We start from the raw sequence: 15,000 nt of genomic DNA on the forward strand, positions 1-15,000 counted from the left end.
CTACCTGTCTTTGCTTTTCTTCCCTATCACTAGGGATCCAAATTATTTGGAAATTTTCCAAAAACATGATCATAATATTAGAATACAGAGAAAACCTTTTTCCATTTGCAGGGCCATTGGCGTATTTAAAACTTTATCGTTGGGTCATGAATGTTTTAATGTTTCAATTAGGGATGGGCAAGCAAAAATAGTAACAATTTGCCCATTCTTTAAAGATTTTCTGAATGAGCTATAATTGATAACATCCTCTTATCATACTGTTAAGTTAATTTTGTTTTCTAATTGACATCCATTGGGAACCATTTGACGACGAGATGTATCCATATATGACCTTAATTGCGTTTGAATGAGGCTGTTGTTTAGGGCAGGGTCCTTTGTATTTGGCCCTTTATGCGGTGATATCGGCGGCTCCGTAGAGGAGCGATGCCGCCTGAAGGCTCTGCTCGGTAGCTCCGTCCTCCCAGCAGGTAGGCCACGCACTGCTGGGAGCACGAGGGCTCTCTGAGGCCGGTCTCTGTGAGGCAGAGCGTGACTATCAGTTGAATATCCAATGTCTTCCAAACTGAAAATTATATATGAACTGTCAAAGCACCGCCATTAAGATGCGAGATTAGGTTGATTCTGTTCGGCCTGTCAAAACAAGGGAACGTATATGTTTTAAGACCAGACAATATTTTTTAATTTAAAGACTTTTCAAACAATTGGAAAATCATGACCCATCCCTAGTTTGAGTATTCTTTTTTTACAATGTTTTTTCTTTGATTACTTGGAAAAGAGGTAGACCTATATAAATAAATGAAATTATTATTGCAATTTTCCTTTCAATAATAAGAGCCTATTTTACCGTATAGCCTCTAATGCGAAGGCTGGTCTTTGGGAAGACGCTACTCAGAGCTGGTTCTCCAGCTTTGGGTCAGTCAATCTTGAGGTGAACAAAGCCTTTGCGAGGGTCAGATCTGTCAGAATACGGTTTGAAGCTGGTTTGTTGGGCATCCGAGCCACGCCGAAAAGCATTCAGCCCTCAAGAAACTTCCGCCACACAAAGTGGTCCTTGTGACTCATTCAGTTTAGCGTATCTGAGCTGTGATGACACTCCAGGTTCACCCTTTCCATTACAATTGCCTCCACAAACTCAGGCCTGCCTTTCACATAAAGAAAAAGCAAAACTAAATTGATTCCTGAAAACTATTACAAATCGACTTTTCTTTACAGTAGCCATTTTTGTGCATGTGCATGGCTACAGCGAGGCAACTTCTAGCTGGGCTAGGAGTGGTGGATTTGATTCAACTTTATTTAATTGCATATGTTTACCTTTATTTTTCATAGACAAAATGTTCAGCCCTGAGGGCTGCCGATCCCCATTACCGCTTTACAGAGAAACAGCAGCACTGAGTCAACATGAATTGTATGCCAAATCGTTGTTTTGTTTCTTTTGATTTGTGTTGTTCTGTAAAGCAATGGAATATACGTGAAGTGACCTCGCTTAAAGTTTAATTGAAGCTTCACTCAGGACCCACTAGGTGCAGTTGTAGCGAGGTAATTAACAGGAGGAAGTGTGTGTTAGGCTCCTTGGTTCATGCTGCAATGAGTTCACTGCTTGTGAGGCAACCACAAAATAAGTAAATAATCCAGTACGTAGTGCATGCATATCGAGCTAGGCATGGATTTGCGTATTCTCCACCACTGCATGCACTACAGGGTGGTAAGCCCTTTTTTTCTTCTTCAATCTATTCATATTTCTTTTCATGGGGAAGACTTTTTGTGTTTTAATTCAAAAGCAATTAAATCAACAGTAAATAGTGTTTTTTATTGTGAAATATTGTGAAATATTTTGACAAGACCAGTGTCGATTACAGAATGATTATATAATGAAAATAATCAAATAAATAAATGACAATAATTGTTTGAATTGTAAGGCAGCGCTCTCCATTATAATTCAATGAACGCAACATAATCTGCCTTTAGTGAGTGTTTCCTGACCTGTGTGTAAACAAGCACGTCAACTAAGTGACTAAATAATTAGAAGGTACGATCACACAACCTGTGTTTGTACCGCCATGGGCAGTATAAACCTGTGCTATCAACCTCCCGTATCTCCTTCCACCGCCCCCTACTTCTATCGCAACCTCCATCCTCAAACATCTGCATTAGGATCCATGTCATCCAGCAGATCCCCCCTGGGTGGCTTTCCAACCGCGATGTCAGCCCACTTAGAGCAGAGAAAGACAAACCTGGGAAATCTCACCAGAATAGAGGGCAGCCTTTGGAGCCCAGTGTGGCCGTTTCACCGGAGCGTACCGAGATATCTGGATATCTCCAGAGATACCGTTGGTCCATCTGAACTCAGGTTATAAAATGCCCTTGTTTTAGTTTCCTACAACCCCGTTAAAAAGGGCCTCTTCATCATGCCTTTAGCATATCAAGACTCGGATCGTGGGGTGTGTTCATGTGTGATAGATGTGTTGCGCTGTTGCATACCCCGTAAAGTACCGGTCTAGATAAGACCGCTTTCCTGAAGTCAGACACTGTTCCCTGAACATTCAAGGACAATCGTTTGAATGAACTTTATTTCATGCATTCCCAGAATGCCCCATTTGGGACCAATGACCTAGAATCTCATCTCATCGCAGATGAATTAGTTTTCTTTATTCAATGAATCAGTTTTCTCTCACTCCCTCATTGTGTTTGCTTTCTCTTTCGAGACTCCCCCAATTGCATCTCCGTCTCTGCCTTCAACGGTTCACCTCTCCACCACATCACTCAATCACTCTGTCTTTCTGTTCTCTGTCTCTCTGTCTCTTTGATTTATCTTGCAATCAGTCCAGAGTGGCGTTGTTTAAATATTTGCACTTTTAGCTTGAATATGATTGAGGGTAGACCTTCACTGACTTAAATAAATGGTGTGGCCGTTGGTGTGGGTGTGTTTGTGTGTGTGTGTGTGTGTGTGTGTGTGTGTGTGTGTGTGTGTGTGTGTGCGTGTGTGTGTGTGTGTGTGTGTGTGTGTGTGTGTGTGTGTGGTAGTGGGTGTGGGTGTGTCTGTGCGTCTGAGAGATCTAAAATTCGATTCATTTTCAAATCATAGCAGGATGCCAAAACAAGGCAGGTAATTTGTCTGCCGTAGGTGAGCCAAATGTGACACAAATCTACCAAGGAGACATTAACAAACGCTGTGAAGAAACTCGCCCCTCGTACACTTCCAACTTCTTTATTTACTTATTTTCTCGTGACTTCCAAATGTAATGGATTTTATTCATACTTATATGTCCTTCTGTCTCGCGACTGATTTCCTTTTGTGACTAAAATTGCCTCAACTTTTCATCAAGTTGTCATTCAGATTCTAATTCAGCGTTTATGCGTCTGCTGAGGCTAAACCGTGGAAACACTAACGCTGCGTTTGAAGTAATCGCTGTGTGTAGGCATTGCCGTCTGTGTGTGTGTGTGTGTGTGTGTCTGTCTGTGTGATATGTCTGTCTGTGTGTGTGTGAGAGTCTGTGTGTGTGTGTGTGTGTGTGTGTGGGTGTGTGTGTGTGTGTGTGTGTCTGTATGTGTGACTGTCTGTGTGATATGTCTGTCTGTGTGTGTGAGAGTCTGTGTGTGTGTGTGTGTGTGTGTGTGTGTGTGTGTGAGTTTGTGTGTGTGTTTAAGTCTTTGTGTGTGTGCGTGTGTGTGTGTGATCCAGACCAGAGGTGACTCTCCTCTTCTCTCATTACCCTTGTTTACATTTAAGTAAGGTGGTGAAAATGACCTTATTTATTTGCCTAATTGATTCCGTGACAAATGTTGTTTGTCTAACGCATAGCGTGAGGCCAGCCGTTAATAATGCTATTGTCGTAGCTCCGATCCACTGCACAGAGTGGTGGCGCGTATTCAAAATGAGGTCAGTTAATCTATCAGTATTGTGGCTCGGCCTTTCAGTCAGTTTCTTATCATACTTGTGTGAAAGCTTAGAGGATGGTATTCAATTATTTTGTTGATTTTAATTCAACCATAATAATAGCCAAACATATGTGGAATCATTTCATAAATGCTCACTTTATTTATTAGTGTATGTTTTTCCCGGTAATTGGCCTGATTCACCTGGCGGAAATCCTGCTACTAAATGCTAGCTGGTTTGGGGGACCTGAATGTGGAGTTCCCCATTCAGCTAGCGTTTAGACCCAGGATGGAGGATCACCGCATGATGATCCTAAGTAGCTCTGAAAGTGAGTTGCCTGTTGGCCAATCCTAAACTATCAGCCCTGAATACTCTGATTGGCAGAGAGAGATAGAGAGGGCACTCTCTTCAAGGACCTGTAATTGTGCCTCTCTCTCTCTCTCTCTCTCTCTCTCTCTCTCTCCCTCCATCTCTTTCTCCCTTTTCCACTCAAGTTGTCTCCTAAGTGTTTAGCATTTGCATTCCAGTCACCATTGACTCATCGCTTTCCCGTTTGATGCCAGCATCTCCATGGTGATGAGTTAGAAAGACACAACATAAAATTGATTCTCAAGCAGAGATTGATTCTGAATCTTCATCTAGCAGCTATTGGTTAGTTGGCTGGGGAAACCCTCTAAAGCCTTCGAATCTTTCAATGTCAAAAGACTCAAAGGCAGCAAGGTGAATAATATATATTGTTTCACATCCAAAGGTAGAAGCCTGTGCGTTGCAGTATGATATTTAATAACGCCATTTCGTCGACGGCGCTTTTATCCACAAAGTCGTACAACAGCACCATAAGCTCATACATTCTCAGCATGGCTGAGAATGTATTCCTCCCCAGCGATGAATCCTACCCCCCAACCTGGCAGCGTTGACACCATCATCTGCCAGTCAAGCCAGACAGCACCACATGGGACATCTGTACACAAACCGAGGGAAGGCTCAGAGTTATGAAGTCGGGGACTCGGTTAGTATTTATGGAGCAGGTGATCGATTTTTATTGATCACAAAAATGTTAGGATCCATTAAACGGGGCTCATTTGAGTACGTCTATATTTCAGGCGAGTGTTCGAACCACGGCTGCACTTTGTACTTGGTGCCTTGCTTTGTCTTTGGCTGCGTTGTTATTCTGCCTTTGCACTTCTCATCGTTTCTCAGAGACATGTGTTATTTATTTGCTGCTCTGGTGATCACAGAAGAATACGCAGGAATACACACACACACACCTAAACGCACACACACACACACACACACGCACACATATACTCAAACACACACACGCATGAACACAAATGGAGCCGGTTGTGTGTGAGTGGTCTTTTGAGACCCATATATAATTGTGCACACACACATTTGGCACATACAACTGACTTCCAAACACCCCATTTGCTCTCCTATTGCCGATTTCGTTATTTTTTTCACTTTTAAAGTGTGTGTCCCAGTCTCTGGACTCACGCTCCATTTCCCTCTCCCATTTGTCATTTCTATGTCTCATTGTGTTTCTCCCCTCTGTCTCGCATCGCTACCCTGTGTGTCTTTGCTGGCGGTCCCTCCCTGTGTCGGGGCCAGCTAATTGACTGGTTACTATTCAACCCAGAGCTGCGGCCCGTACCCTGTCCCTGTTTATTTCTCTTGTCCTGTCTGACCCTTTCGGGCCAGCAGTCACACGGTAGTTATTAATAGCTGTACCCGACCGAGCGGGGACATTGAGAGAGCTCGGGGTTGACACCTGCACGGTTTGGTTTCCCCTTAGTTTAATAAACACCGCTAATGAGATACCGCTCCGGCCAGAAAAAAATGGCGTCTGTCCGGTTGATGACAACAAAGTTGTTGTTTAGAGATTGGAAGCAGTGGCGTCCCTTCAACAGTCTTCCGAGAATGTGTTTGGGAACTACTGCTTATGGAATAAATACAAGCCAATTTGAGCTCATGGTGAGCTTCCACTTCCAATTTGAACACAGTATATGATACATGACATGTTTTTTGAGGAAGAAAGTGGAAGAAATGGATAGATAAAGTTAAGATCCACAGTTTACTGGCGTCGGAGTCATGGCTTGAACCATAGGGTTGGGAGAAGTGTGATGGCGCATCACGCCGCCTGATGTGTGAACTGTGCATTAATCAAACATAAGCTGGGAGCACATGTGAGTGTTACAGGCTTACATTAACCAGGACACATAGAAGGGCGGCCGGAGTTTTCTTCCAATTGGATTATTCCGTCATTCCCACATTTCCCGTTAGAGCGTGAGAGGTGCAGAGCTGCAGGGGAAGAACAGTTACATTTTAATTCCACAATTTTTCCACACGATTTTCAAGGGAATGATACTTCCTGGAGGAAATTCAGTCCAATTAGCTCGGTCTAACGGAAGTTCACGAAAACTCAAGCAGGTGTTTAACATGGCACACATGCACACACAGACACATGCACACACACACACACACACACACACACACACACACATGCACACCATCACACACATGCACTCACGGCCATTTACACACACAAACACATATACACACCCACCCACGAACACATGCATACACACACATATACACACACACTCACAAAGACAAACACACACACACACATGCACACACGCCCATCATCACAAACACCCAAGCACAAATAAAATGAAACATGTCGTCAGGTAATGGTTGTTTAATGGGAGTTATTTTATCATTTCCCTTTTGGTAGAGCTACGCACCCCAGAGATGCTAATGGTTACAAAAATAATAGGATATTTTTGAAGATACAAACCATGTGTCTCCTGGTCGACAGTTTATCCACCCAGTTCATTTGCCATCGTTTCACCCAAGGAGTTAACATAATGGCAGTAGTAACTACCATAGTCGTGCTGTCGATTTCATTTGTGAAGCTCATACTCATCTCCAACTGATATCCCATATCCATTCCAACAATATCTGAGGATATTCTGAAAATAACTAAAAATTATTTTGTGTGTGTGTGTGTGTGTGTGTGTGAGCGTGTGTATGTGAGCGTGCAATCCATATGGCCTTTGTGCAGACATGTTGGTGCAGTTATGTCTACAGTGTGCCTATACATTTTGTGCACACAGGTGTAGACCTCCGAAGTGTTTAGAGGTCAGACTGCAGATGTTGGTTTTCTTTGAGCTGTGCTTCATTGAGCGTGTGCTTCATTGAGCATGTGTGTGTGTGTGTGTGTGTGTGTGTGTGTGTGTGTGTCTGTGTGTGTGTGTGTGATCCCACCTGCAGGTGGCTTCCGATGTGTTATTTCCTGCAAGCTCATCCTTATTTCTACATTTGAGACCAATGATAGCATTAGCAGAAAGGAAATTAATGATAATTTATTTTAATTTATTCATAATGAACTGTTATTTTTAACTGGGTTTGAAATAATATGATATGGGCGAGATTTATATTTCATTTATGGATAATGAACTTGTTATCTTTTACTTGGTCTCGACCTAATACGATTTTGTCAAGATTTGTATTTCATTTATTCATAATGGGCTGCTATTTTTTCACTCTGTTTCGACATAATACGATTTTGTCACGATTTGCGTTTTATTTATTCATAATGGCCTGTTATTTCTCACAACATAATAGGATTTGTCAAGATTTTCGGTGTCCTCTGTCAGTTTGAAGATGGCTGCTGTTGTACTTCCTCTCCCAGGATTAGCACAGCCCCCGATTCTAAACAACATATCCTCTGAGCCTTGTCATCGCCCTGACTCAACATGTATTGTGACACAAGAGGGGGGAGAAATAGAAAAGATAAAGAGAAAAGCTAAATATATTTCAAGCATGACATGGCTTTTTTATCTCGCCCTCCCCAAAGCGAGCGAGTGCGACCCCCTGTCTACTCTCGACTGAGAAATGGGGGATCGGTTCTGACAACGAGCTGCCAGTCTCTGATGTGGCTGTCTCTCCTCGTGTGGGCTTCCATTAAGCACACGCAGCAACGGACTCGTTCTCCCAGTGTTTTTGTGTGTGTGCTCATGCTCATCCTCATTTGCACACAAAATGCTTGTCTTGCAAGTTTGGCCGCGTGAAGTCTTGAGCAAACATAAACGTGTACTGCGTTCAAACACAAGTCTGGAACAACTGCATCTATACGAGTATTGTTTAGATTCATGGCGTAGATTGTTCTCTCTCTCTCTTTCTACCATGCTCGCTCTCTCTTCCTCTCTTCCTCCCTCCCCTCTCTCTCTCTCTCTCTTCCTTTTTCTCTCTCTCTCGCTCTCTCTCTCTATTTCTCTTGCTCTCTCTTCCCCCCTCCCTCTCTCTCTCTCTCTCTCTCTCTCTCCCTCTCTCTCTCACCAAGGGAAGATACATGATAAGATACTCTCTAACCACTCTGGAGAATCAACAACAAGGCCAGAGCATACGAGAAATAATCGCTCACACACCAAATAGCGTGAGAGTAAATGTCAATGACATTTAGTGGCTTTTAATTATTGAAGGAATCCATAAACATGATTTATAACCATGCTGATGGTAATGATCTCACTTATTGTGTTTTCTCGTCGAAACGTTTAAATGATGTATTATATCTATATTGCATAGATGCATAGGGAAGACAGTGTGGGACCTATATATAAATAGATAACATTATTTCTAATTTTCGAAAGAAAAGGGTACTCCTGTCCTGATTGTGAGAGAGAGAGAGAGAGAGAGAGAGAGAGAGAGAAAGAGTGAGAGTAAAGTAAGGGTAAAGAGTATAAAAAAAATGGAGGGAGAGAGAAACAAAACAGTTGGATTAAGCAGGAGGGAACACAAGGTCACGATAAAGCTCTTGTTTCAGAGCTGCTATGATCACTTAGGTCTTTGTTCCTCTGGTCAAAGTGGCTCTAGAGTTCACTCAGAGAGGAAGGGTTTCAGATGCTCAGCTGTTACTACCACAGGAGGCCCAACCACCCCCTCTAAAAAATAAAGGTTTATTTCAGTGTTGGGAGTTTGTAATAGCATCCTGATAAATGTGTGTTCACTTATTCTAATAGGAATGAAAGTCACCTCTTTCCGGAGTAAATTTACATATTTTGCATTTACTCATATCGCGTTTGATTAAGTCAAACATACCTTCTACTGGTACATACTATCGCCCAGTTACATAAAACCACGCACAGACTTTGTGTTAAAGGTGCAGTATGGAGAATTAGGAACGGACTTGGCAGAAATATTCTTACGTCACATATAAAGTATGTTTTCGTTTTTTTAGTGTATAATCCCATGAAAATAAAAAATCGTTGTGTTTTATCTTTACCTTAGAATGAGCCCTTTATATATACAGAGGGAGCAGGTCCTTTTCCACAGAGCCCGTTGTTTAGCACCGCCCCGTTTCTACGGTAGCCCAGAAGGGACAAAAGGCCTTAAATAGGACGCGTCCAACAGTGGCCTCAGCAAATAGGAGAATTAGATTCCATTCCCTGTTTGTGTTTAAAAAAGATTTAGACATCTTGCTTCTGCAATATATCGTGCTGTGATGATTAGGTTTGCAATTGTCATGCAATAGGTATGTGCCATAGAAAATAATTGGTTTTCGTGAAGTCAATTCATGATCCAACATTAATGAATTGATTGGCAAGCTGTTTTTGCTTTTATACGGCACCCGGGAGGTATATTTTTTGCACAACGTCATGGCTCAAAAAATGTCATTCATGGTCATGAATTATAAGTACAAAAGCAATTTGTGGTAAATTGTGTGTGCCCAATGTAATCATTTATGAGGCTCTGTAGTAATAATGCACAAAATAAAATAAATGGAATCCTGCCCGGAACAATCCCGTCCGGGCGGGATTATTCAGGGTACCGGGAACAACAGCCTATCAGTGCCGAGACTGGTAGTCGGATGAACTCCTGTGCGGCATGTTAGCGAATCCTGTTAAACAACATCTTTCTCAGTCAGAATTCATTTTTTTCAACGCTATTCTCCATTGGCTCCAGAAGAAAAGTGTGTTTTCTTTTGCAAGAGAAGGCGTCGGCTGTGCTCGAGTTGCGTGAAGGTCTTTCCGTACCTTCCTGCCTTGCTTCCTGTAACACTTTGAAGTCTCGCCAATAGCCTGTTCCCCGTCTCAGGGTGTGTTTCTCTGGTGGAAACAGCCGGCGAGATGGTGGCTGATAACCGCGGTGTTGTGGTGCTGTTAGGAAAAAGATGAAACGCGATCAGGGTTGAAGGTCAACGTTTATTTTAGTTCACTCAGGTGCGCTCTCTTTGTGGCCAGGCGAAAGCGCTTGTGCTTGCTTAACACTGCGCCGTGTAAATATGAGTTGGAACCCGAACAATGGTTTGCCTCGGGTTGAAGTTCTGCTGTAGTAGAGCGCATTTATTTACACTTTTCTCTCGCTTCTTTCTTTCTGCTTCCTAGCCTTTCACTTATCTCTATCTTGTATTTTCCCAGTAATGTCTTTCTTATTTATCGTATTTCCTTGCGTACTTTCAATAACATGCATTCCGTTACATCGCATATTCGCTTTATTGACACGAGCAGAAGGAACGATATTCCAAATGTGCTGAAAGCCAAGAAGCCGAGATAATTGATGCCTAAAATACAAAAAACGGCGAACACCATGCAGGTAATCAACATCCATAGAACTCATCTCTCTCCGTTCTCTCTATATGAATGTCTCCTACAGCCCCGGCGGAGCCATTGCTCTGCAAGTTTGCTGATGGAGGCCAGAAGAAGAGGCAGACCCAGATCAAGTACCCTCAGAATGGCCGATCATGGGCCCGGGAAGGAGAGGTGAGCTTTTAATACACAAAGGGGGTCCAGGGAATATCCCTCCCCGACTAAGTTCTGCCTTGGCAGCAGTTCCTTTTAGAGGCTCTCTGTCTGTCTGTCTGTCTGTCTGTCTGTCTGTCTGTCTGTCTGTCTGTCTGTCTGTCTGTCTGTCTGTCTGTCTGTTTGGCTTTCTGTCTATTTGTCATGTCCGTTTGGTTGGTCTGTCTATCTGTTTGGCTGTCCTTCTGTCTGTGTGGTTGTCTCTGTCATTGATACTCTTTATGACTATAGAATGACAATATCTTACAAAATGTATGTGTTTGCTTGATAGAAAGTATAATATTCAACAATACCCCATTTCACATAATGAATGATATTTTGTGGTTCTGCTCTAGTCTTATTATAGTCTTGAAATGTCTACTCTTCTATACAAATGTTATGGTATCAGCTGCTTTCATGTTCATTTTAGATTTCACTTCACTCCCAACAATTCCGGTTGTGTAATACAGTTGATTAAATGTGTTCTTTTAATCAAACATAGATTAAGAGATTGCAACACAATATGATCTCTGTGTGAAAATGAACTGATGGATTGTCTTTTGGACGATAAATCAATTCTGTTTATCATCATCCGGAGTACACTATAAAGAGGAGTACATTTTGATCCATTTGCTAACTACAGCTGACCACAAGCCAGACAGACGCCAATGCAGTCGTGACACACAGACAAAAATCACCTGACCTGTGGTTTACTTATTCTTGCTCCTGATCTGTCACTTGAATCGTATTCAAACCAGCCTGTAATCACGCCTACGGCCTCCAAGGGCTCTCCATTATGGCGGCGAACGAACAGAAACAAAGCAGAAACCCACCAAGGTTATGTAAGATTAAGTTACGAGACAAAAGCAAATAGCAACAAGTTCAAAAGAATCAATCACCTTGTCAGCCGCGTCTGTGAAATGAGCCGTTATTTAACTCTGTTTTTGTCTTTTGTCTTGGGCCAGAAACAAGCCCTTTGTGGCCTTGTGGTTGAGTAGCTAGAGTGGGAGGGATGGGGGGGGGGGGGGGGGGCTCTACATGCATATGGGGGCCAGGTCTTCAGGGTGGCTGATTGAGACATCTGGCCATGGGGGTGCTGTGAGGCGTCTCGTCCCCCCCCCCCCCCCCCCATCTCCCACCCATCCTCTCTTACCCAGTCAGCCGGACCTAATCTCTCACTAAATGAGTCTGGCCATGGGATGGCCACACACGCACGCACGCACACGCACGCACACATAAACACAAACAGGCATGTTCCATTCTGAAATAGTCAGTCACACACATCAACACAGACACACTTCAAACACACACGCCAGCACACATACACACACATTCAGACACGGAACGGACATGAACATGTATCCTACAAACACACACACGAAAACACACACATCTGCGATCTCACAGAATGAAACATGTTCATGCTAGCTTCCAAATAAAGGACACATTTACCAACTACTTGCCCATTCATGCGCAGATGTAAAATGTAGTGACACGGTACACATGCATTAATTACCTCAGTAATCTGCTCAGTCACATAGGCAGACATTTGTAACTGTGGGAAACATGAAACATACATTTACACACATACTCACCTACTCTGTGTCTCTCTCTCTCTGTGTCTCTCTGTCTCTCTCTTTCTCCATTTCTCTCTCTCTCTCTCTCTCTCTCTCTCCCTCTCTCTCTCTGTCTCTTTGTCTCTCTCTCTCTCGCCCTCACACAAACATATATGTTGCACACACAAGCATAGACACACAGGGGCTGGCCCAGGTGGTACAATAGTTAACACATATAGATACACTATGTTGCCGTTGATGTAATTAAGCTGCGCCCAGGAAAGGCGTTTCGTACACAGCGTTGATGAGGCAAATTGTTCTGTGCAACAACAAAAAGGCTTATTATTCTATGCGAAAAATGTCTACAACTTTGCCTTTTTACCTCCGCTGCAGCCACCTAGATAATTATTTCTGTATAATATTAACCACGAAATGTCTTCAGTGTCTAGAATAATCGCCCATCCACCCCCCTTCAAGCCACATGAGGCCTTATCTTTAATTCCATTTGGTCCGCAGACAGAAAACGAAAATAAATGTTAACAAAAGAACAAAAACTTAACATATTGAGGGAATGAATAAAAATGTCAAGATTTGACACCTCATCGCTTAGCGAACACTTAGTGGACCGGTCCCAGATGATGTGTGAGGGCTGCAGAGCGGTGAGCCTGGAATAAGGGAAGTAGTGCAGAGCCGAGTGTGGATGACCTCCATGCCACCCGTCTTCTCATGTGTCTCTATCGCCTGGGTCTACCGGCTTCATCACGAGAGAACTCTCTTGATCGGGATCAGGAGACAAAGGATCTGTGACCCTCTTTTAATGCCTGAGGCTTTTCTGATGATTTCGTAGTATAAAGCAGTCAAAAAGTCGCATTTGAATTGACGTCTTTTGAAATGAGCAATCAGACTCGATTTCGTATCGTCTGGGAACGATTTTAACTCGACAGAACTTTCGGACAATGGAGGAACGTGAAGGCAGGTTACTGTAAAGAGCTGTGAATAGCGTAGAGAGTAAAGCCGTCTGGTTAACAAACAAAGGAAGGAAGATAATTATATAAAGAGTGGACTTGGAGACAGTCTTTATAAAGTAGAGTGCTTTATGCATTCCAGTGAAATAAACAAAAATTAGAGACAGAGGCGGAAAAAAAAGAAAGGACAAGAAAAAGAAAAGGGCAAAGGAAAATAAGAAGTGGAATAGAAAGTGTTCCCCTGAAGAAAAATAGATGCATTTAATGACAACTTTTCTCCTGCCTGTTCTCTTATAAAGATGGCTGTAGGATACAGGAATGTATCCGGAATGCACACACTGGCTTATTTATTCCATTGCTAGCAAGAGTCCTGAGGGTGTTTTTCACTAGCATTAGCGTAGCAGCCTTTATGATTAGCAATGCATCAAAGATACCAACAATACACACACACACACACACACACACACACACACACACACACACACACACACACACACACACACACACACACACATAAACAAACACACAAACACACAAATAGACATTCTCTCTGTACCTCTCTTTAAGGATCATTTGTGAAGATTGCAGGTCCTGACCAGTGAAGCCTGTAGTGATTTAAACACTAACCACAACTCATGCACACTAGCAAAGGCAATTAATGTTCCCTAAATAACCGATCGTGTAAGCTTATTTTGCATTGCTAATTAATATAGGGCGGATTTTAAAGTTCATCGTTCGTGAATGCATTGTCAATTCATTTTTTTCTCCCTTTTGCTCTTTCCCCGTGCCTCTCCAGACTGGCATGGCCTTGACGTACGATCCAACTGCCATGCAGAACGGGTAAGAGAAAAGTCTCCTCCCTCCCCCCTCCCTCTCTCCCTCCCTCACTCCCTCGATCCCTCCCTTTCTACTTCCCTACCTCCCTTCCTCCTTCCCTACCTCCTTCCATCCCTCAATCCCTCCCTCCAGCTTTCCTTCCATCCCTCCCTCCCTCCATCCCTCACTTCCTTCATCCTTCCCTCTCTCCATCCCTTCCTCCCTGCCACACCCCCTTCTGTCCTTCCTCCATCTTTCTCTCCTTCTTTCCTCTTGGACTTTAAACACACACAGTACTCCTGTATCCTACGGCGGCCTCATTAACTTTGCTGCTTTTATAATAAGCAGCTTTGGCACAACCCTCTATGTAAAGTCTACTAAAAGGACAAACCTGGAGTCAGGAGTCACCCAGACGACATATTTGTGTGCACACTCACACTCACACTTGCATGCACACACACACACACACACAATCCAGATGCAGTGAAACACTTCATTTTTTCATATTTCCCCCCCTACCAAAAAAGAAAAAAACTGGCATCAACGGGCCGTTTATTCATGCAGGTATGCGAAAAACATGCAAAATGTGTCAGTGGCAGAGGTTGGGTCCAGATAGATTTAACTTGGGCAGGCGGCTGTTGCAGCTCCTCTGTAAGTCTTTCGTCAGCAGCAGCGGCTGCCTCTCGCGCTGCTGTTCCTATGCTGGGAGCGTGGCCTGCCAGCCGGGGCTCTGGTTGGCTCGACGGAGGAAACGCGAGCTGGCAGACGCACCGAGGTGGGGGTGGAGGGGGGCACTTTCAGAGGAGGAGGGCCCCACCCTCACACACACACACACACACACACACACACACACACACACACACACACACACACACACACACACACACACACACACACACACACACACACACACACACACACACACACACACACACACACACACACACACACACACACACACACACACACACACACACACACACACACATACATACATACATACATAC

General features: G+C 43.4%; 1 protein-coding gene across 3 annotated transcripts in view; it reads left to right on the forward strand.

The window, feature by feature from the left end:
- Positions 1 to 15,000, forward strand: part of LOC307082994 (RNA-binding motif, single-stranded-interacting protein 3-like) — a 126,090-nt gene that overhangs the window by 89,775 nt on the left and 21,315 nt on the right. For all 3 annotated transcript variants that reach the window (XM_079746763.1, XM_079746765.1, XM_079746764.1), the window contains exons 7-8: positions 10,532 to 10,638; positions 13,974 to 14,017. In XM_079746763.1, the coding sequence (XP_079602889.1) occupies positions 10,532 to 10,638; positions 13,974 to 14,017 (151 nt within the window). The remainder of the gene's footprint in view (positions 1 to 10,531; positions 10,639 to 13,973; positions 14,018 to 15,000) is intronic.

Source organism: Pollachius pollachius (genome assembly GCF_949987615.1).
Source record: "Pollachius pollachius genome assembly, chromosome: 1".
NCBI classification, from domain to species: domain Eukaryota; kingdom Metazoa; phylum Chordata; class Actinopteri; order Gadiformes; family Gadidae; genus Pollachius; species Pollachius pollachius.